Source organism: Bos grunniens, chromosome 6, assembly GCF_055505025.1.
Source record: "Bos grunniens cultivar Pamir isolate PY7600 chromosome 6, Bosgru_T2T1.0, whole genome shotgun sequence".
Taxonomy (NCBI): Eukaryota; Metazoa; Chordata; class Mammalia; order Artiodactyla; family Bovidae; genus Bos; species Bos grunniens.
Genome location: NC_141170.1, coordinates 106,078,968 through 106,103,570, shown reverse-complemented (window position 1 = coordinate 106,103,570; position 24,603 = coordinate 106,078,968). Strand labels below are relative to the sequence as shown.

Genomic DNA, 24,603 nt, shown 5'->3' with positions numbered 1-24,603 from the left:
TCCCCCGCAACAGTGGGATAGTTTATATTAAAAGAGTGTGAAGTTTATTTTTTTCTTAGAGACGAGTCATTTGCTGACAGTATAGGGCCTGATTTAAAAATTCCTAGCTTTCAATTTTGGTAACATTCAGGAAGAAGGAAGAAAGCAGAAAATTCTAAAAATGATACTGGATGGACAGATAACTCCCTGCAGAGAATTTAACTTTGAATCTCCACCACATGATTTCATTCTAATCTACACTTCATGGAAGAAGAGTAAATATTTGAAATTATTTTTTTTCAAGTATCTCCACTAACTCTATGAAAAGGAAACCAATATTAAAATTCAATACACTTCATTTTTCACCATCTATTTACCAATGCCAAGTGCTATAATTATGGGAAATTTCCAAACCTTAAATATTTCTTTTCAAATATGAGTTTCACTGCCATACTGAATGATCTCAAACTATCTGATAAACTGGTCGTAATGTCTTGCTTAGTAATTTTTGCAAATCAGGGCTATTAATGGGTTCAGGGTGTCTTCTTTAGGTATTTTCATACATGCACACATGATCGTTGAAGGTATTTAGCAATACAGCCTAAAATATCACAGAGTAATCAACTATAAAGCCCTGTGAAGATGTCATTTATTCACAGAATGATAACTAAAGCATGCACTCATGCATGTTCAGTTGGGTCTGACTCTTTGCGACCCCATGGACTATAGTCTGCCAGGCTCCTCTGTCCACGGAATGCTCCAGGCAAGAATACCGGAGTGGGGTGCCATCTTTTCCTCCAGGGGATTCCCGAGCTAGGGATCAAACTCCCATCTCCTGCATTGGCAGGTGGACTTTTTACCACTGTGTCACCTGGGAAGCCCAAGAGACTAAAGCGAAACATGCAAAGAGTTCTCCATTAGTGCATTTTCTGATAACCATTAAGGCCAGTGGTGTGGAATAACCAATTAAGTTTCTATATGTCCACTCAGAAAAAATTACAGTTATTTAAATGATTAAGGGGCTTCCCCGGTCGTTCAGCAGTAAAGAATCCACCTGTAATGCAGGAGACTCAAGAGATATGGGATGGATCCCCGGGTCGGGAAGATCCCCTGAAGGACGAAATGGCAACACACTCCAATATTCTCTCCTGGAAAATTCCATGGGCAGAGCAGCCTGGACAGCTATAGTCCATGACATTGCAAAAGTCGGACACAACTGAGGATTCCTAACGCAAATGATTAAAAAATGAAACAACAGGCGTAAATGAGTCTAAACCAGGATTCAAAACCCCATGCGATTGACTTGCAAGAGCCACACTTCTGTGCGGAAATCAAAGACCATTTTCATTTTCTGAGAACCACAGTGTGACATGGACTCAACCAACGCAACATACATAAAAAGGTGTTAGTATTTCTGGAAACAGACTGAGATGGCACAGAGGTCTAGTCTGGAGGAGCCATGAGACAGCTGAGAGTGCTGGCAGGCTGCGTTTCCCTAAACCATACGCTAGAAATAGTAAGTCTGTATGATCGGCAGAATTCTGTAGTGTAAAGATTTCTCTAGGTAAATGATTCTGTTTTCAAGGAAATAAAACACATGCAGATAAGCATCTTTAGCTACAATTCTCAGAGGATGTGATGTAGAGATATAGTCTCCTATTGTTACCCAAGCTGTGCCTGAGGACGTTCACATGCCACGCACTGACAGAACTAGTGTCTCAGAAAGTCATAAAATCAATCATAAAATCATAATTATAAAAATCACACTGTACTCATGTGGTAAGAGGGTAAAATCTGTGTGTGCTGAGTAGAGAACATGGAATCGTTTCACACTGGGTAGTTATATTTTCCATGGCACCCCACTCCAGTACTCCTGCCTGGAAAATCCCATGGATGGAGGAGTGTGGAAGGCTGCAGTCCATGGGGTCGCCGAGGGTCGGACACGACTGATCGACTTCACTTTCACTTTTCACTTTTCTGCATTGGAGAAGGAAATGGCAACCCACTCCAGTGTTCTTGCCTGGAGAATCCCAGGGACGGGGGAGCCTGGTGGGCTGCCGTCTATGGGGTCGCACAGAGTTGGACACGACTTAAGTGACTTAGCAGCAGCAGCAGTTGTATTTTCCAGTCATAAGCAGGAAACATGGTCTCATTAATAGTGATGTCTCGGGATTGTTTTTAGCTAATGAGAATAAGCTGTCAGAAAGTTACTATGAGGCTCCACAAAAAGCTTTCTATCAGAGGGCCTGGACATGAATTCAATGGATTATAATGACCTCTCCGCACAATGCAGGGCAGAATGCAGGTTGTGTTTATTTCATCTGGAGATTTAATTGCCCATAAAGGAGGTCATTTAGACATTAAAAATTAACGAGGCAGTTTCTATTAGTCATCTTTCACTCCAGGCCGGGAGTTTTAAAGTTTTGTCAGTGGAGCCACAGAACAAGAACCAGGGACGTTAAAGCTGATTGAAATTGGTGAGGAGAGGCATGTCCCGATGGAGGTCTCCTCCCTTCCTCTCCTGTGTCACCTGCTCCCAACCTTCCAGGGGCCCCTGAGCATTTTCCCCAAGCTTGAAAACATCCTGACCATCAGGTACAAATCACTATTCCAAACAGTCACTAAATTCACTCCTTAATCTGCCTACGGCAAAAGTCAGAAGGAAAATACAAAGCAGGTTCTGCTTATCGGAGGACACACACAGGGAAAGGAAAGTGATACACTACGTCGGCTCATTCCAAAACCATTTTTATGTCTGCATGCCCTGAATATTTGGAGACTGGATTGATTTTGAACATTCTACTCAGTGGCTGCCATAACCACATTCATACAACCACGTCATAATTTGAACTTCAGAAATACGAACAGCTTTCTGATGTCCTATTCCTCATGAAACTGTACAAATACAAAGAACTATGAATCAGTGCTTATCACTAAGAAAAAGCGCCTTTAAGGAATTGTATTAGATCCTAACAAAGATAAAATATTGATGAAAAGAGATGGGTAGAATTTACTATAATTTGATTTTAGAATGGTATAACGCTCCAAAAAAGCTACAGAATGGCAAAATTGATGGAAGCGCGATTTCACATAAGAATACATTGATATGAATCCCAAATTATAAACTCATTGAACTGTGCACTGGATTGCTCGTTCATGGCCACTGTTGTACAACAGTGATATAAACATTCCTAAAATAAAGATAATGGAGACCTTTTACAGCTAGATACGAAGAAAATGGACATTAAGTCAAAAACATTCAAGTCTTTAGAGCTGACAGTCTTACCTCAGTAGCGGTGCTCTGATTAGCTCCATTTTCCAGCAAATATTTTACAACATCAATGTGATTCTCTTGGGCAGCCATGTATAAAGGAGTGAAGCCATTCTGAGGACAGACAGTGAAACAGGTATCTTCAATCATTTGACAAGTTTAAACCAGGGAAGAATACAAGACAAGGAAAGAATGAATACTATGAAGAAAAATTTTGAAATGTTGAAACAAATAACATACCTTCACACTGAAGAAGTCATACCTGCATTTACCATCATAAAATTAGACAAAATCAAAGTTAACCAATTTCCACCTGAGATATTTCAAAGGAGGAGAAATGGAAGAAATATCCCCCTCACTTCCTGCCTTCATTTCAGTATCAGAGATTCACATTTCTTATCACCCAACACTGTGTTAAAACTAAAGATATTTAGTGTCTAAATATCTATATAATTCTATAATATATAGAATTCTCATTACATATACTATCTATATAAAGTAATGTTAATGTAATATCTCCTGTATTTATCAATTCATAAGCCATTTAAACAGATGATCATTATCTTGAATATACACATTTTAATACTCTTAAAGGTATAAAATGTTACTCATATCAAAATAGGCTGGGAGAAATTATAGATCTGATTGAAAATTTAAAAATCTGTATTTCAATGTTCTGACTGAGGTAGCATGATTTATACTGAACCCTCTTTACTTTTTAAAATCCATTCTGAAATTCTATTATTTGTTAATTCTCATATTCATTTATTCAATTATTTACAAAAATCCAAGCACTGGTAGCTGGGCCATTGCTGGGAAATGATGAAAAACAAGACAGACATCTGCCCTCCTGGAGAACATTCCACAGCAATATGACAATATCATGTAGTCATAGTTTTTCAAAGCATTTACATTTTATGAATGAGTTTGAAACTAAGTTTAAACTGGCAAATTTTCTTTTCATTAGAACCTTTGCAATATGTAATATTTTATTAAGGTAAAAACTCATAAAGCTTTATATTTAAAAACACATTAAATAATTTATAAACTATCAAAACTCAACATTCTCTCAAAATTATGTCAGAATCTTAAACACAGTTGGTTCCCTGAGAACTTGAATGCATTAATGAGAATAAGTAGAAATACAGATGAAACTTCAGGGAGTTTCAAAAACTTACAAGGAAAGAAAAATGGCTTTTTTGAAAAATTCTTCCGTATACATTGTATAAGTGTGGAAATGTTATTGAAAATGGTCAGGACACAGCAAAATACAAACACACAAGGGTATGAGTAGAATGGGCTTCCCAGGTGGCTCAGTGGTAAAGACCCACCTGCCAATGCAGGAGACATGGGTTTGATCCCTGGGGGGAAAGATCCCTTGGAGGAGGGCATGGCAATGCACTCCAGTATTTTTGCCTGGGAAATCCCATGGACAGAGGAGCCTGGCAGGCCACACACAGTCCACTGGGTCACAAAGAGTCAGACATGACTGAGCAACTGAGCACGCATGCACAAATACAAGTGGAATAAGAAAAGTTATTTAAAATTTGATTACCAAAGAAAAATTGTAGGTTTCAAATGGTGGTGAAAATTTTAAAACAAAGAAATATTACAAGAGGAATGAACTAACAGTTTTGTAGGATTCAGGAATAACTTGCTAGCTGGAGGGCATATTTTTAAAAAAACACAGAAAACAGGTGAAATCTAGTGTATTTTAAGAACTGAAGAGGTGGCGGAAGGATAGAATTAGCAATTCAAAGGAAGGGAAAGCCAGTGAGGACTGTTACAAACAATGAGTGGGTGTGGACTGGGGCTCTTTCACGACAAGTAAAAGGCAGGGATGCAAAAAGAAAAAAAGAACTTGGAACAGAATAAAATAATTTGCTTACATGTTTCCCTCAGAACCTTGTATGTGGATCAGGAGAAAGGTAAATAGACTGTGGCTGCCAGATGGCAGGGGGAAGGAGCCACGGGCCATCCTTAGGCTTCTGTCTTGGGTCGTGGACTTTAAAGGGACCTCCTCTAGCTGAGGAGGGTAAGGGATCCAGAGGGCTAAGGGGACATGCCCTCTCTGATCCTGCAGCTCCCCTGCCCTCAGATCACACATCAGACATGCCGCCACCCAGAGTTCCGTCCCATGCAGCCCCAAGCGTGCCTCAGCGCTGCTCAGACTGCTTCCTTGGGATCATCCACTCAAGGGTCCACTGGCATGCACACCCTGCAGGGTTGAAAAATGGTCCTCAATATGTGCACATCCTAATCCCCAGAACGTGGAAATGCTACCTATAATGGTAAAAGGAATCTTGCAGATGTGATTAAGTTAAAGATTTTGAGATGAGGAGAGTAACCTGAATTACCCAGGTGGGCTTGATGTAATCACAGAAGGTTTTTACAAGAGGGAGGCAGTAGGTCAGAAAGGAGAGATTTATTCAGAACACTCAGTAGGAATCAGCAGTGCCAGCACCTTGGCATTAACCCTGTGATTAGGACTGATTTTGGACTTCAGACTTCTAAAATTATAAAAGACTAATAAAAGAATAAGTTGTGGGTTTTTTTTTTTACTACACTTTGACATTTTTCATTGAAGGATGCTTTATAACATTGTGTTGCTTTCCGCCATACATCAACATGAATCAGCCTTAGGTATACTTATATTCCATCCCTCTTGAACCTCCCTCCCTCCTTCCATCCCATCCCACCCCTTTAGGTTGTCGCAGAGCACTGGTTTGGGCTCACTGAGACATACAGCAAATCCCACTGGTCATCTATTTTACATACGGTAATGTATACGTTTTCATGCTATTCTCTCCATTCATCCCATCCTCTCCTTCCTTCCTACTGTGTTCACAAGTTTATTCTCTATGTCTGCAACTCCATTCAGTTCAGTCAGTTCAGTTCAGTGGCTCAGTCGTGTCCGACTCTTTGCGACCCCATGAATTGCAGCACGCCAGGCCTCCCTGTCCATCACCAACTCCCAGAGTTCACTCAAACTCATGTGCATCGAGTCGGTGATGCCATCCAGCCACCTCATCCTCTGTTGTCCCCTTCTCCTCCTGCCCCCAATCCCTCCCAGCATCAGAGTCTTTTCCAATGAGTCAACTCTTCGCATGAGGTGGCTAAAGTATTGGAGTTTCAGCCTCAGCATCAGTCCTTCCAATGAACACCCAGGACCGGTCTCCTTTAGGATGGACTGGTTGGATCTCCTTGCAGTCCAAGAGACTCTCAAGAGTCTTCTCCAACACCACAGTTCAAAAGCATCAATTCTTTGGCGCTCAGCTTTCTTCACAGTCCAACTCTCACATCCATACATGAACACTGGAAAAACCATAGCCTTGACTTGACCTTTGTTGGCAAAGTAATGTCTCTGCTTTTCAATATGCTATCTAGGTTGGTCATAACTTTCCTTCCAAGGACTAAGCCTCTTTTAATTTCATGGCTGCAGTCACCATCTGCAGTGATTTTGGAGCCCCAAAAAATAAAGTCTGACTCTGTTTCCACTGTTTCCCCATCTATTTGCCATGAAGTGATGGGACGAGATGCCATGATCTTAGTTTTCTGAATGTTGAGCTTTAAGCCAACTTTTTCACTCTCCTCTTTCACTTTCATCAAGAGGCTTTCAAGTTCCTCTTCACTTTCTGCCATAAGGGTGGTGTCTTCTGCATATCTGAGGTTACTGATATTTCTCCTGGCAATCTTGATTCCAGCTTGTGCTTCTTCTAGCCCAGCATTTCTCATGATGTACTCTGCATATAAGTTAAATAAGCAGGGTGACAATATACAGCCTTGACGTACTCCTTTTCCTATTTGGAACCAGTCTATTGTTCTGTGTCCAGTTCTAACTTTGCTTCCTGACCTGCATACAGGTTTCTCAAGAGGCAGGTCAGGTGGTCTGGTATTCCCATCTCTTTCAGAATTTTCTACAGTTTATTGTGATCCACACAGTCAAAGACTTTGGCATAGTCAATAAAGCAGAAATAAATGCTTTTCTGGAACTCTCTTGCATTTTTGATGATCCAGTGGATGTTGGCAATTTGATCTCTGGTTCCTCTGCCTTTTCTAAAAGCAACTCCATTGCTGCCCTGCAAATAGGTTCATCAGCACCATCTTTCTAGATTGCATACACGTGTGTTAATATACGAAGAATGAATTGTGTTAAGTCACTGAATTTGTGATAACTGTTACAGCAGCAACAGGAGTCTAACACACACTACTAGATGTTTTTGTGAGGAAGAGTGCAAGTAACAGATGAACAGAGCCTGAATGTACAGGCTGAGGTGTCTACACCTTTACACATGATGTTCCTGTGGTATGGATGGAGCCTAGGGTGAGGAAGGGGAAGGGGCCAGAGTCCAGAATCAGTCCCAATCCTGCAAAGAATGAACTCCAGGGTTTTTAAGAAGTCTAAATTCGGACCTATCATATTGCTAGAAAGATATATTTATGAATATAGGAGGATGTGTGCATGTTCAGTTTCTTCAGTCATGTCCAACTCTTTGCAACCCTATGGACTGTAGTCTGCCAGGCTCCTCTGTCCATGGGATTCTCCAGGTAAGAATACTGGAGTGGGTTGCCATGCCCTCCTCTGGGGGATCTTCTTGACCCAGGGATTGAACCCATGTCTCCTGCATCTTCTGCATCACAGGTGGATTTTTTACTGCTAAGCCCCTGGGGAAACCCAAGGTAGCAGGATTTGATAATGTATTAGCTTGATACATAACTTTTAATTTAAAAATATGCTATGAGTGGACCTCTTTTGCACTCTTGTCTTGGGCCCTGTAAGCGTTAATGGTAGACTAGAATAATAGACAAGAAAAGGCAAAATCTAAAAACAAAGAAATATCAACGGTGACAGTGTATAGTGTCTAGGGGGGAAAGGCAGTGACAAATGTCCAGGATCTTGGTTAGGGGGTACCCTGATGACCATTTGCTCTTTGTGCCCCAACCTCAGCATGCAAGGGCTTCCAGCAGAGTGCGGGATGCCAATGTGAAGAACAATGAAAATAAAAATGATTTACTGAACACACGCTATATATCATTCACTGTGAGAAATGCTTTGAATATATGGCTTCAAATTACTATGACCACATGTCTCAGTTGTCTGGGATGGTCTAAGTTATGAACAGTATCTTGGAGTAATTATTAAGAGTCTCAGTTCAGGTTTTTATCAGGTGATAAATTAAAAGGCCCAATACTATCTCGAATATTTAAAATTGTGCTGTAACACTGGTATTATTATCCCCATTTGCAATAAGGCAGCTGGGGCTCAAGTATTAGGTAACCTTGCCAAAATCTCACAGGTATTAAGTGAGCTGGAAGCAACAGGCAGGAGGCAGTCCATGGAGAGCCTTCTTCCCTATAAAGGACCTGATCCTGTGGATGTGTGATTCTCAGCCTGGCTGTGTGATAGAATCTCCTGTGAAACTTATACGAAACCCTAGGGACTACCGTGCCTCCCCTGAAGTGGAGTATCCAGATATGAAATCAACACACATGCATTAAAGAAAAAAAATTGTTTTTAAACTACCTTTAGGCAATGCAGAAAACGACATGGCTTTTGGCAGGGATCACATCTGCATTTTGGACAGGTCACTCTGGTGACCACAGATGCCTTGGTTTGGGATGGTAGGGGACAGAAATTGAAATATAGGATTAATCCGCTTTTGCAATATTTGAGACAGTGTATGGAAAAGATGAAGGACACATGAGCTAAGACATCTTTGCTAAGAAGGAAGGGGAGGTATTTACTGTTACTAAATGTGTGAAGTAAGAAGGCAGTAAAGATTTACTACAGGTGCTAAAGATGTTGGAAATTATCCTTCCTTCACTTACCGATGCTATTTAGTAAGAATTAGTCTACCAGACAATATGAAACACATCTGGGTAACTGGGAAAGGGCATGGCAACACTTTAACACCATTGTCAGTTTTATAGGGAAGCTTTTATCTTCCTACATTGATAGGTCCTCAACACAGGATTAATGGCTCCTGTGTCCATGTATACAAGTACTTTCCAATAAATTATGTCTCCATGTTTTCCTGTAATAGTCTGACTGCATGTAGGCATCAAAATATACATTTGATATTTCCTCCTTGTTGGTATCAAAAAGTCAGAGGGACTTCCCTGGCGGTCCAGTGGTTAAAACTGCACGTTCCCAATACAGGGGGGTCTGGGTTCAATCCCTGGTCAGGGAACTAGATCCCACATGCCACAACTAAAGATCCTGCATGCCGCAACTAAGACCTGGCACAGACAAAGAAATAAATACATATTTTAAAATAAATAAATACAACAAATTAAATATTTGTTGTCAGAGTAGTTCCAAGGTGACCAACAGCAGCCTCTACCAAGTGGCTATTAAATATTTTGAATGCTGTTTCTCTCCATAGCAATTATTAATTATTTGCCATTCATTTATATTTATTCACTTAACAAAACTGTGTTTGGTAACTTCACTGCCAGGCATTGTGCTCAGCTCCAGTGATTCAGAAATGAAAGCTCCCTGTTTATGAGGAGCTCATGGTCCAGAGGCTGAGATGGACAAGTAAGCAAACAACAGTATTACAATTCAGTGAGCACATATCTAGTTAAGTTTCTTTAAAAAAAAAATTATGTGTTGGATACAAGGAGAACATAAAGGGACATAGAAGTCAACTGAATAAAAAAATTATATCTGAAGGAAACTCTGGGAGTGACACTTGGAAGACATTGGGAGTGATTTGGCTTGTGGCTCAGAGGTTAAAGCGTCTGCCTGGAATGCGGGAGACCCGGGTTCAATTCCTCGGTTGGGAAGATCCCCTGGAGAAGGAAATGGCAACCCACTTCAGTACTCTTGTTGGAGAATCCCATGGACGGAGAAGCCTGGTAGGTTACAGTCCATGGGGTAGCAGAGAGTCGGACACAACTGAGCAAGATCACTTTCAGTGACTTTTCAAGCTAAAAAACACAGAATTTAGGCACAGAAGTAGGGAAGGTTTTCCAAACAGAGGAAAGCCCACGAGAAGAGAAAATCCTGACCGTATAGGGATTTCCAGAAAATTCACTGTGACAGGCGAGAACAGGCTGAGACAGGCAGGGATCAGCACCCATTCATCACTCAAAGGCATCTGAATTTTATTCTTAAGTCTTGGGAGTCACTGAAGGGTTTTAGGGCTTCCTAGGTGGCGCTAGTAGTAAAGAATCTTCTCGCCAGTGCAAGAGACATTAAGAGACGCATGTTCGATCCCGGGTTGGGAAAATCCTCTGGAGGAGAGCATGGCAAACCGCTCTAGTAATCTTGCCTGGACAATCCCAGACAAAGGAGCCTAGCGGGCTACAGTCCATAATGTCACACAGATGAATGAAGTGACTTCGCATGCACACACAAAGGGTTTTAAGCAGGGGTCTGACATATTCACATTTGCATTTTAAAGAGATTAAGTTGCCAGAATGGGGAGGATGAATTAGAAAGTGGTCAGAGAAGAGTCTGGAAGAGTAGAAAGAAGATTTTTGTAATAATTCAGATGAGAAATGAGGATTAGAAATATTTAATATGATTTGGGGATTTTGAACTGTCATTAACTATTTATATGTATTTATATGCCACTTAAAGATTGGAAGTGGTTTCAGTATGCATGATTTATTAGTCATTATAACATTTCTCAGATTTATTGAAAAGTTAAAAGACTTTTCTTCAAATCCAGAAATTATATTTTGGAGAATTCAAACACTTGCAATATTACCAAAAATATTTTTCCTACTTTTGTTAGTGATATAACTATAAACCAGTAATGAGGTTTTAGTCATTGGAGAGAAACTTTTTTGGTAATTGGATTATTTTGGAAAATTGAATTAACATGAGCTAATAATTTTCCTATCAAACGTAGATTTATTGCAGTTTTGGGAACATTTTAATGCAATCAATCTAATGCTATCTATATGTCATTTCAAAGAAATTATACAGCAACAGATAATGTGAGTATGAAAAGTAATGAATGGATTAGAATCAAAGTTTTAGATAAGGACCAAAACTCTAAGAGCTATTATTATCACCAATTTTTAACAAATCTTAACTTTTCAGACTTAATTGTGCCAGAACATATAACCTTATTCTTCTATTACACAAATTAAGATTTATCCGTTGGATGATTTGAAATGGTTGATCATACAAAATCACTTTTATCTTAACGTAAGAGTCAATGTTACCATTCAATTCAATAGGTATTTTTTTAATTAGATATAATTGACGTATTATATTAGATTCAGGTGCATAACATAATGATTTAAAGGTTATACATATTGAGAAGTGATTAACAAAGTAAGTCCAGTTATCTTCTCAGATCAAAATAATTTTTACAATAATGAAAAGTTCAAAAAAAAGGTCTTTTTTAACAGCACCAGATTTGTTCTAAAGTTTTTCACTTTAGCACTGGACTAGGTACTTTGAGAGTAACAATATAATATTGTTCCTGCCCTCAAGAGCAGAAAATGCAACAGAATTCATTGATTACTACACATACACAGAATCATAGCACAAGACACATTATAATTACCAACAGAGAAACATGAATAAAATGCTCTCAGAGCACTAAAGAGTGAGCAATTAACACTGAAAAATGGTATCATTGGCCTAAGCACACAGATCTGAGAGGAAATCAGGAACTAATGAAATCAAGAGGGTAGATCCAGAGAAAATGAAACATTCTTTGCAGCTTTTTTTTTTTCTTGTTTCATTTTCTCTATCTCTCAAGAGATGTGGTTTTTCTGTGAAAAGTCAAGATTCTTACCGGTCTAAAAATTAAAAGGAAAAATTCAAAGATCTCTTAGGCTTCTAACAGAAAACGGCAATTCACATTTAGCATATTACTACCCAGCTGAAGATATGCTTCAGGTAATTTTATAAATCAAGAGTGAGCTAAAAGAGTAGAAAATGATTGTGGAAACTTCAGATGATGTATACATTAATTTCTTTATAACTGCTCGTTATCATTTTATTTGTTCTTAATTTCAGCACTATGCTGCTAAAATTAAGTATATTTCAATGATTAAAAAAACGGTCCTATTTTTCTAGATGAAAATGTTATATCTAAAAGGAGACTCATCATTTTACAATTGAGGAAATTTTAACCCGGAGACTGAGTGAACTTTCAAGTGGACGGGGCAGCGCAAGAGGTTAAGCAGAGACCAGAAGGTTTGCTGTTGTTTAGTTGATAAGTCATATCCAGCTCTTTGTGATTCCAAGGACTGTAACCCCTCAGGCTCCTCTGTGCATGAGACTTCTCAGACAAGAAAACTGGAGTGGCTTGCCGTTCCCTTCTCCAGGGGATCTTCCCAACCCAGGGATCGAACCCACATCTCCTGCATTGGCAGGCAGATTCTTTACCTCTGAGCCACCTGGGAAGCCTGGAACAGGAGGTCAGTTGGAAATAAATGGCACAGTAGAGGCAAAGATGCTCAGGATCTCTAACCCTTTCCTTCTCATCTTCCAAGCCCTGACACAAGTGTCACCCTCCCTGGGAGGCCTCATCTGTACCCATAACAATGCTTAACAATGGATGAATCAGTAAAGTGGAATAGGACCCAAGATTTTTTTATGTCTGTCCTGGTTTTAAAATATGTCTGCCTATTCTTTTCCCATAAAGTTTATTACAGAATATTGAGCAGAGCTTCCTATGCTGTAAAGTAGGTTCTTATTATCTATTTTATATATAGTGGTATGTATATGAAAATCCTCAAAAAGAATAGACATAGGTATATGCATAACGGAATCACTTTGCTGTACAACTGTAACTAACACAGCACTGTAAATCAATCAAGTATTCTCCAATATAAAATAAAAATTTACCAAAAAAGAGCACTGCATATGTCTAAAAGCTCAAATCTTATGTATATATCACGACAGAATTCTGGAAAAGAACTGTGTTATTGGCAATGGTATCTTGAAAAATAAAAATATAAGTAAAAATTTTAAATTCATACACAAAAATAAAACAAAATGTGTCTGCAAATTCTTTGACACTCCTCCCTTCAAAAGGTGGAGCGTAATTCTCTTTCCCTCAAGTGTGGGCCAACTTAGAACTTCGTTTCCAATGCACTGATTATGGTGGAACTGAGATGTTTGAGTCCTGGGGCTACAGTTTAAAGTCCCTATCCTATTACTAGGTCTCTCTCGGGTTGTCTGCTCTGAAGGAAATGAGCTGCCAGGTCGTGTTAACATTCAGACAGCCTGTGGAGAGACTCACAAGAGAAAGAACTGAAACTTCTCACCAACAGTTAGCACCGGCTTGTCAACCATGTGATAGAAAGCTATCTTGGGAGTGAATCCTCCAGCCTCAGGAAAGCCCTGGTCAGCCTCTTCACTACAGCCTCATAAGAGACTCTGAGCCATAATTTCACAGTTAAGCTACTAATGAATTCCTAATGAATAACATGTGTTTATTACTGTTTTAGGCCACCACGTTTTGGGATAATTTGTTGCATAGCAATAACTAACTGACGCAACGTCCAACAAAGCCATATATGATCGGGCCATGGCCCACCTTGCCGACCACGTCTCTTACCACTCTTACGCTAAACTACTCCCTTTCTGTTTACAAAAGAAATTCAGATCCTAATTTTGTTTTGTTTTGTTTTTTCAAATTTTCTAATCATATAACTTTCTTCAAATGCTATCTAACCTAAAAACTTTGAAAATAAAATATTAAATAAACAGGGGTCCTCTGTTTGATGTTGAGAGAGTTACAACTGTTCAACAATGTCTTCCTTATTTGCAGACTACCAGGACAATCGTTTATAAACTGTCGTGTTCCAAGGAGGTACATCAGGGTTCCTCCTAGTAGAATAGTGAGTTTTATGAGTTATCACTGTTTGAAAACACAAAAGACAGAGCAGCATAATTTCATAGTAACGTGTTACTTTTCCTTTAGCATTCTACAATTAAAAATGATACAGTCTTTGCAATAATAAGAAGAAATGAGTGAGTAGGCAGTTTGCATATATTTGCTTAGATGGAGCAATCTATATTTCAGAGTTTGAAAACTGCAGCTTTAAATATTTATAATACTCTTAATTCCCTGTGTCATTTGCCAGTGGATAAAACACTACATATACTCTCCATATCTACTGGAAAGCTCATCAACAAGTTACACAATCAGTCCTAAAAGTAGAAAATGGTAATGGTTATAAATGGCTCTGGGCTTCCCAAGTGGCGCTAGTGGTAAAGAATCCACCTGCCAGTGCAGGAGTCGTCAGAGTCGGCAGACCTGGGTTCTATCCCTGGGTAGGAAAGATTCCCTGGAGAAGGAAATGACAACCCTGCTGTATTCTTGCTTGGAAAACTCCACAGACAGAGGAGCCTGGCGGGCTCCAGTCTATGGGGACACAAAGAGTCAGACACGACTGAGCACGTAAATAACTCTGGGTTTGAACTCAGCAAAAGTAGAATTTCCTTTTTGATGAAACCTTCAGTCTTTTGCAGGAAGGTCACTATCAACATTTAGCTTTTTCACAGAGCAGAATTATTCCGCAGCCTCAGCTATGACGTGCTCAGAGGCTCTGTCATATACCAGTTAGCACTGGTTAGGAATTACTCCTCTAGTTTCTATTCCAAATACTATGCATCATCTTCTTCTTTTGAATTAGCATTATGAGGGATAAGGTTAGAAAGCATCCCCAAATTATCACATAGTTTAAAGTCAGGATGATTCAAATTATTTGCCTAAATATACCGTAAATGCACAGCTGCAAAGGATGTAAAAAGCCAATGAGTACTAACTGCAGTCACAAAAATAAAGGCTACTTTGTGTACTTCGGGGGTGTGCTTAGGGCAAAAGAACAAAAGATACAATTATACACTTGCTTAGTAGTTAAGAAGGCATTTTATTAATTAAAATGTCATATAAATTTTCTCAGATAATCTAAACATGACAATTCCTTACAAGGGTTAGGATATTATATGTTATTATAACCATCTTTTCTCCAAAGGTCCTCTTTAAAGGATTATAGCTAAACTATTACATGACACTAAACGATTAATACTAAATTTTTCTAGGAAGGTTAAACCTTATGAAGTGTTTGCTATGTCGTCGTGTTTCATCCCCACCCTATGTTATTAAGGTCATTTAAGACATTGGCTGGGGCTTCCTTGCTGGTCAAGTGGTTAAGAATCTGCCTTGCACTGAAAGGGACACGGGTTTGATCCCAAACCAGGGAACTAAGATCCCACACGCCTTGGAGCCACGAAGCCTGAGCAGCATAACTAGAGAGTCTGTGTACTGCAACAAAAGATCCTACCTGATGCAACACAGATAGCACATGCTGCCAAATAAATAAACATTTTTAAAAAGATCATAGTGCACAGTCAGTTCACCCAAGGGCACAGCACAAGCGGTACGATCAGGGTCTGAACCCTGAACGACTCCAAATACAGTGCTCCTTCCTCTCCCCTCAGCTGTCCCCTTCAACCAGAATTCCATTGCCTCAGAGAACAGACTTTTCTCTAGTAATCGGACAACGAGCCTTCTCTTAGACTCTTCACTAGAGGTGACAGCATTAGAAATGATGCTTGATGAAGAATGTCCAAGTGCACTCTTAGGCATAAGAATTCTTCCAGTCTTTATTTCCAGTGACTAAGAAATTTAGGGTAGGGGGTGTGAGGAGAGAGAAGGCTACATACTTTACATTTGCTATTTAACCCTAAGAGCCGAGTGCAGTAAGTCATATATCTCTATATGACTCAAAGAAATTAATATTCACAGGGATTAAGAAGCATGACTAGGGATTTCCCTGGTGGTCCAATGGGTAAGGCTTCACCTTCCAATACAGGGCTTGTGGGTTCAACCCCTGGTTCAGGAGCTAAGGTCCTACATGCCTCATGGCCAAAAAGAAAAAACAGAAGCAATACTGTAACAAATTGAAAACAGACTTTTTAAATAGTCCACATCAAAAAAACTTAAAAAAAAAGAAGGGTGCCTACATTTTCACACCACTTACAACATGGAGCTGGGATCTGAACCCACGTATAACTAATTCTAGAGCTCATGTTCTTCCTATTACACTAATCCGCCATGTTTTTAGCAGCAAATTTAACAGACAGTATTATATGATGTCTGGATTTTGCCAGTAATCAGAAACACAACTGAAAATACCGGATTCCTACAACCACTCTTGTCACCTTCTCATGGATAAATTACCAAGAAAATATATGACTTATTTTACATATTTCAAGTTACTCACTCCAGTACACCTTATACATCAACCTGAGCCAATTTCTTTAAAACTATATTCAACACTTTCTTGCACAGTAAGGCTGTCATCTTACTGACCATAATCAAAGACCACAGCTAAGGACAAAGACCTTTTCTATCCTCACCCACTGTCATATTAAGAACAAACCTTCAATGCGTAATAGAGCGTCATTCCAGACCAGCCTCTCATCAGTGTGTCTACACTCACCAAGCTCAACTGTACCTTCTGCCACTGCTGTAATTAATCTTCCCATGGGGAAAGTCTTCTGTTTCAGTTTCCCCTCTGCAGCCCTTAGCTCCTTCTCAATGCTGGGCTCAGTCCTCTGAGAATTTTTCATTAACAGAATTTAGCCAATTTCAACCGTCCTCTCTATGTGGTTGTGTTAGTCGCTCAGTTGTGTCTGACTTGTGACCTCACGGGCTGTAGCCCACCAGGCTCCTCTGTCCATGGGATTCTCCAGGCAAGAACACTGGAAGAGGGAGCCATTCCCTTCTCCAGGGGGGTCTTCCCAGCCCAGGAATCGAACCCAGGTCTCTTGCATTATAAAGGAATTCTTTACCATCTGAGCTATCAGGGAAGCCCCTCTATAATATAGCCAGTTCCATACAAGTTATACCAAACTGTCTACCGTCTTCTGTTATTCACCTTTTCTTGTGTGCTTGCCTGGACTTTGCAGGTAGCCTATACACTTTTTAAAGCAGCTTCCTGCCTCACACTTGTTCAGAATCTTCCACAGCAATGAGAACTCTGCTGAGTACACAGTAAGCACCTAATAAAGAGCTTCTGACTAACAGTTTACCCTCAGTTCCTGACAACTACCAAGAGCTTAGATTTGTGCTTTTCTCCTTTCTCATTTAAAAATTTAAATTTAACAGGTGACATAGCACCAGTTCATTCTACAAAGGAGCTAAGGTAGCTGGTGATGTTCTATTCATTCTCACAGAATTCCAAAATACTGAAAACATTCATCTCCATGTTATACTTTACAAAGGTAAACAGATATCTCATTACATTGTTAAGCCACTACTGAATAATTACACAGTTTATGTTCTTGAATTTGCAAACAAAAAATGAGAAGTCAAATGAATTTTTATTTATTTATTTATTTTTTTCCCTCTTTGAATAGATCTCATACCTGTAACTCTAGACTTTTTTCAACTGTGATACTGCAATCAAGGAATTTCTCTTGTAAAACAGTACAGCTTATTTTTACCAATAAGAGTGGTGATATTATTGAAAAAGTTACAACATCCTTGGGCCTCATTTTCTCACGTGCAACATAACATGGATAAATACACTTGGGTTTTCTCAAGATGAATTTTTAAATAAACATAGAGGAAGCAAATGCATTTTAAGAGAAAGTAAATGGCATTTTAAAATTGAAGAAAGCAAATGAAGTTTTTTTAATGGAATGCCCAGGATATGGCAGTAGGTTGATGCCTACCCAGGATCCTTCTACTTTTTTTTTTTTCAGTTGATTTAAATACATAGTTTTAATGGATGCTACAGTTGAAACCTTCCACTTTTTTTAAAAAGCATTCTGGTTTCCTTTTAGACCATCTAAGAGATACTCTAGATATCTGTGTCTTTCCTGACACAGTTCATGTAATTCCAACAAAATTGAACTTCTCTCCTCATCGTCTAGCTCCAGGAAGAGTATCAGATGACTTAAGACAATCAACACTTTTCATTCTCTTACATATTAGTGTCTCAAGTTTGGCCAAGAGAATTAAGATGGCCCAATCAGTCAGACTCAGGATTCTCTTATGGAAAGCTGGAGCAGAGTTCCCTTATTTTAACCGTGAGCAGGAAAATGCCTGGGTCTAATCTTAGATCCACAAGGAAACCCAGTCTAGAATAAAGCTACAGAAATCACAGCATAGAGAAAGAGTGAATCTGAGCTCTTGGCTATGAATACCTGGCAGGGGAGGCGGGGGAAAACAACAAAAATAATCTAGTACTGGAGTTTGGCATTCATCTATTTCAACATTGAGGGCTTCCCAGGTGTCACAGTGGTAAAGAATCTGCCTGCCAATACAGGAGGTACAAGAGATGCTGGTTGGATTCCTGGATCAGGAAGATCCCTGGAGTAGGAAATGGCACCCCACTCCAGTATTCTTGCCTGGGAAATTCCATGGACAGAGGAACCTGGCGGGCTACAGTCCATGGGATCCCAAAGAGCTGAACGTGACTGAGCAGCAGGCATGGCATGGCTGCATTTGAACGCTGTACTCATGAAAACTAAGAAAGTCCCTTTTTTATTTACCCAAATATGAAGTAAGTTTTTTCTTGTTTGCAATTGAAGGCATCCTAGTTGATACAGACACCTACACTAAAATAAAGCTTACATTGCCATTGGTTTAAACTACAGCATATTCCAGGAAATCCGGAGTATTACAAAGTATATCACAGAAATAGAAATATTAATAAGGATGCAATCTACAAGATGACTATAGCTAACACTACTGTATGGTATACAGGACGCTGTTAAGACAGTAAATCCTGTGAGTTCTCATCACACGGAGAAAAATTTTATTTTCTTTCTTATTCCTTTTATCATGTCTATATGAAAAGGTGGATGTCAGCTGAAACTATGTGGTAACTATTCAAAGTATATGTAAATCAAACCATCACACTATACACCTTAAGCTTACGTGATCAACAAAACTGAAACTTTTTTTTCAATAAAACTGAAAAAATAAAAATATAATTAGACTTTTAAGAATGAGGTTAAACTACAAAAAGGCAAATGGGTCATTTTCAGTAAGGAAATAAATTTGTTCTTCCAAGCCTAGGATTTAAAATATTTCTGTGTGAATGGCAAATACAAACTAAGGTATTCAGTGGTAGGTTTTCTCCCATTACTGTTTTTGCACATATAAATGCTAACTTTTATTTAAACTATTGTTAGAAATGGCAAATTTATGTACTCCTGGATTAAATGCTTTCTCACTAATCACATAAAATTTATATAATAATCTATATAAATGTTTTTATGTTGCATGTGTAGTAAATGATTTTAATGATAAAAAAACTAAAATTAAATTTGCAGATGTTTTAGTAAAACTAATCTCTATAGAAGTAATAAAATTGCCCAAACATCAAAGATGAAAATTTAACATAAAGTTAATTAATATTTGAATACTGAAATTAAGTGGAATTATCTGATACATAGGCTTTAAGTACACTTTTCTAGACGTTCAAATTGCTGAATAACATGGATTATTAGGTTCAGAACTTTAGTTTGTAATACAATTTACTTGGTATATGTAGCAGGTGCTTTAAAAAATGTGCATTTTGGGGCAGCTTCATAATGACCCAAAACCTTTGAATCAAGAAATGTGTCACCTCCAAAAGCAAAAATATCGACTATTGTACAGGTCCAAGAGATTGAGAAAATTAAGCCAGTAACAATCACTGAAGGGTGCTTTTATTTTCCCTCAGCAGAGTAAAATCCCTAAAACTGAAATAATTATTTTGAGTTAAGCTATGCATGCATGCTAAGTTGCTTCAGTCACATCCGACTTTTGGCAACCCTACAACCCTGTGGACTGTAGCTCAACCAGGCTCCTCTGTCCATGGGTTTCTCCAGCAAAGAATACTAGAGTGGGTTGTTGCCATGCTCTTCTTCAGGGGACCTTCCTCACCCAGGGATCGAATCCACGTCTCTTACTTCTCCTTCATTGGCAGAGAGGGTTATTTACACCTAGTGCCACCTGGGAAGCCCTGGATTAAGCTATGAAAAGTTAAAGCATTAGTCTTAGTCATGTCCAGCCCTTTGCAACCCCATGGACTATAGCCGGCCAGGTTTCTGTGTCCATGGAATTCTCCAGTCAAGGAAAGTGAAGTGGGTAGCCATTCCCTACTCCAGCGTATTCTCCCTACCCAGCGATCAAACCTCAGTCTCCACACTGCAGGCAGATTCTTTACTGTCTGAGCCACCAGGGAAGCCCCAAATTAAGCTATAGTACTAACTTAATTCGGAGAAGGCAATGGCACCCCACTCCAGTAATTTTGCCTAGAAAATCCCATGGGCGGAGGAGCCTGGTAGGCTGTAGTTCATGGGGTCGCTAGAGTCAGATACGACTGAGCAACTTCACTTTCACTTTTCACTTTCATGCATTGGAGAAGGAAATGGCAACCCACTCCAGTGTCCTTGCCTGGAGAATCCCAGGGAGGGGAAGCCTGGTTGGCTGCCGTCTATGGGGTCGCACAGAGTCGGACACGACTGAAGCGACGCAGCAGCAGCAGCACTAACTTAATTGGTTATTGTTTTATTATTTTGAGGTTGATTAAATCTAATAAGGATCAAAGAATTTTGACTCACCAGGTTAAAATACTCAAAATAAGTATAAAGGGAGTAATAAGTACTTCTCTTGCACATTATATAAAAATATTAAATTAATGCTTACTAAATAGTTTTCTTATTTCTACTCAGCTGCCTTTGAGAAAATAAAATGCTGCTCTAAGTCTTTTAAAAATACATCTAACATCAGAACAATATATGATTCATTTAGACCAACAAATGTTAAGCCATATTTCTTATAATCCTGTCAACAGCTGCCACTAAGAAACTTAGTTTTGTTAATAAATATAGAATGCAATCAAGTAGCATTTCTTTATTACCTGAGACACGTATCCAGAAAATTTAAATATTTAATCAAATGACATCATTGCTTCGCTCAGTAATGCCAGTCACTTTTTGCCATTTTTATAATTAAAGTACTTGGAAAGCTAATATAAAAATTAAACCATATAGTTGAGTACATGCAGACACCCAACCCCAGTGGGTTTCAAACATTTTTTTCTTAATTTTCCCAAGTAAAAGTTTCCTTTTCTTTGTTTCCAAAATATTTGCTATAAGTTTTCTCAGTCACTCAATAGTGGTCAGACTTACATTGCAATTCTTACCTCTTATCCAATGTTAACAATTTTATATAAATTGTTATATAAATAACAATTTATATAAATATAAATAACATCTCATAACATCTCATTTTGTTTGATATAAATAACATCTCATTTTATATCATGCTAGACACATTACACCAACAGAAATTAGAACAAAACTCCACAATATAAACAGGTTTGGTAATATTTGAATAACAGAGTAGTAGGGCAATAAAAGCCTTAATACAGAACTCTTCCCTTACTAAGTAGGGGGTTTTATCTGTGTTGATTTACCCTTATCTAAGCTCTCTTAAAAGCTGCCACGGAGTTAGAGCAGACAGTGCTTCCAAGCAGTGTTGAGACCGAGAAAGAAAATAGATCCATTAAAATAACCAGCCCCACGTGATATACTCAATATTTAACAGCTGCTTTACACATGTAGTTCACAACTTGCCTAAGATATAACCTCAAAGAATGAATAATGTAGTGATTCAGAAACTCATGTAGACAACATGCGAAACCATTCAGTCATGTACTCAGACTTGGTGTCCCTTGGAGTGCTATTTATAATTTGAAATATATTCATATTCACAAAGGATTTTAGGTTACATATACACATAGAGTTAACATATATACCTATAGTTAAGATAGGGCTATAAAGGCCTTCAATCAACAAACTTTGGTTGCAGAAATCTAGTGGGGATAAGGAGGGCCCAGAATGAGCTGGGTGTGATCACTGAACACTTGAATTTTGGCAGCCATAGAAATAAGGGAAATGTGAAAGATGGATGGAGTTGCCATATTTTTGAGAAAAGGAAACTTGCTGACTGTCCTCTAGAATCTTGATTTCATACAAGAGACAGAGAAGACACAGAAGCCGGTTGTCTAAGCATGCCTGAGGCTATTCCTTGGGAGAGTGGTCTCAGATGCAAAAATGTCAGGGCAAGAATTGTCACTGAATGGAGAGCAAGTTCTCCAGGGAAATAAACTCTAATTAGCATCTGAGGTGACAAGGCTGATTCATGCTATTCCTGAAAGCTATGAGCGTGACATATCCCTCTTGAGTCAAAGGCTGCCTTACTGCAACTTAGAGGTACCAACAGCAACCCTTCTCTTCAAAAACTGTGTTTGATCTGCTTAAAAAGTTTGAGTGCATGGAATTTTTGATCTCAAAATAGAAAAGCTAAAATTTTTACCAAATTATTTTGAGGGAAGATGTACCCTTCAAGTTCACACATAAGTGGATATAAATATGCCCCATTCATTCCTTCAAAGTGAAAGTGTTAGTCATTCGTCATGTCTTTGCAACTCCATGAACCGCAGCCCATCAGGCTCCTTTATTCTTGCAATTTTCTAGGCAAGAATCCTGGACTGTGTTTCCATGCCCTCCTCCAGGGGATCTTCCTGACGTGGGGATAGACTTCGTGTCTCCTGAATTGCAAGCAGATTCTTTCCTTCTGAGCCACCAGGGAAGTCCAATCCATTCCTTATTCTGCCATTAAAAATCAGATTTTGAACAAAAACATTCTGATGGTCCTTCCTGAATGCAGTGGCTTCAAACCGTACACAGCAACAACCAACCGGCTTTTGGATGTGTTTCTGAAGCATGCCCTCCCACACTTGTCATGGTCTCTGAGATAATAATAATTATTATGTCTTCAAATGATGATGTCTTAACGGATCTAACTGCAAAAGGGTTTTGCAGTTAGTACTACTAGTTTCTGTTCATAAAGTCATCATCATTGCCATTGAACAGACTTCTTATCTTTCTTTTGGCTGCGGCAAGTGAATATTTACTAAATCATGTAAGTACAGAATCAGGTTGTTTTAGACCTAAGCACGTTTACAGGTCTAAAACTAGACTCTGATTTGTCAGTAGACAGTGCTTTTCCTTCCTGGTGTTATAAACTACACTAATTGAGAAAAGCCTGTACTGTGTGAGGTCGCTCATAGCATCCTGTAACTTGAGCTCAAACAGTTTCCAGTTACAAAATCAGAAGGTGACAAAAAATTTGGTAAAATGGTTCAGGAAAATGTATACTGTTTTAATAATTTCCTCAGGAAACTGAAATATGATGACAAATATTAGTCATGTAATAATTTTGCCAAAAATAGCTTGCTCTTTACACGAAGTAATATATTAAGAGGGCAGGACTTGAAATGTACCAAGAAAATGTGGAGACAGTAGCTTAGTTTAACAGTTGAAAAAGAAAAAATAGGATTTTTCTAAGCAAGCTATTTTCTTATCTTTAGCCTTCAAAATGTGTTTTTCACGTGTAACAAGACAAAAAGAACAGCTTTTTCCACTATGAAATCATATTTAAGAAAATTTATTAAACATTGTGGTTTAAAGTGTAAGATGGTGATTGCATCCATGAAATTAAAAGATGCTTACTCCTTGGAAGGAAAGTTATGACCAACCTAGATAGCATATTCAAAAGCAGAGACATTATTTTGCCAACAAAGGTCCGGCTAGTCAAGGCTATGGCTTTTCCAGTGGTCATATATGGAAGTGAGAGTTGGATGGTGAAGAAAGCTGAGTGCCAAAGAATTGATACTTTTGAACTGTGATGTTGGAGAAGACTCTTGAGAGTCCCTTGGACTGCAAGGAGATCCAACCAGTCCATCCTAAAGGAAATCAGTCCTGGGTGTTCTTTGGAAGGACTGATCCTAAAGCTGAAACTCCAGTACTTTGGCCACCTCATGTGAAGAGCTGACTCATTGGAAAAGACTCTGATGCTGGGAGGGATTGGGGGCAGGAGGAGAAGGGGATGACAGAGGATGAGATGGCTGGATGGCATCACTGACTCGATGGACATGAGTTTGAGTGAACTCCAGGAGTTGGTGATGGACAGGGAGGCCTGGCGTGCTGTGATTCATGGGGTCGCAAAGAGTCGGACACGACTGAGCAACTGAACTGAATTGAACTGAACTGAAAGTGTAAGTTATGTTGAAATAATGGAAAAGAGAAAATTAATTATTAGATAAAGATAACACAAGGTATACTATTGTAAAGCAATCATCCTCCAATTAAAAATAAATTTTCAAAAAAATACAAGAGAAAGGTGATACTTTCCAGTTTGGTTGTTTTAACTATGAAAAAGTTGATAAAACAGATTCTTTTCCATGCACTGCCAGCAGCAACAGCAATGCTTGGCATATGGTATGTGTTCAATGAATATAGCCTTTTTTTCTTCCTTGCTGTTTGTAGCAAGTTCCTTTTCTCATCTTTCAACTTCATG

At 38.9% G+C, this 24,603-nt stretch overlaps 1 protein-coding gene across 50 annotated transcripts in view; it reads right to left on the bottom strand.

Annotated features, from left to right (window-relative positions):
* The window catches only part of ANK2 (ankyrin 2), a 584,595-nt gene that overhangs the window by 143,541 nt on the left and 416,451 nt on the right, over window positions 1–24,603 (bottom strand). For all 50 annotated transcript variants that reach the window (XM_086407163.1, XM_086407151.1, XM_086407166.1 and 47 more), the window contains one exon: window positions 3,266–3,364. In XM_086407163.1, the coding sequence (XP_086263289.1) occupies window positions 3,266–3,364 (99 nt within the window). The remainder of the gene's footprint in view (window positions 1–3,265; window positions 3,365–24,603) is intronic.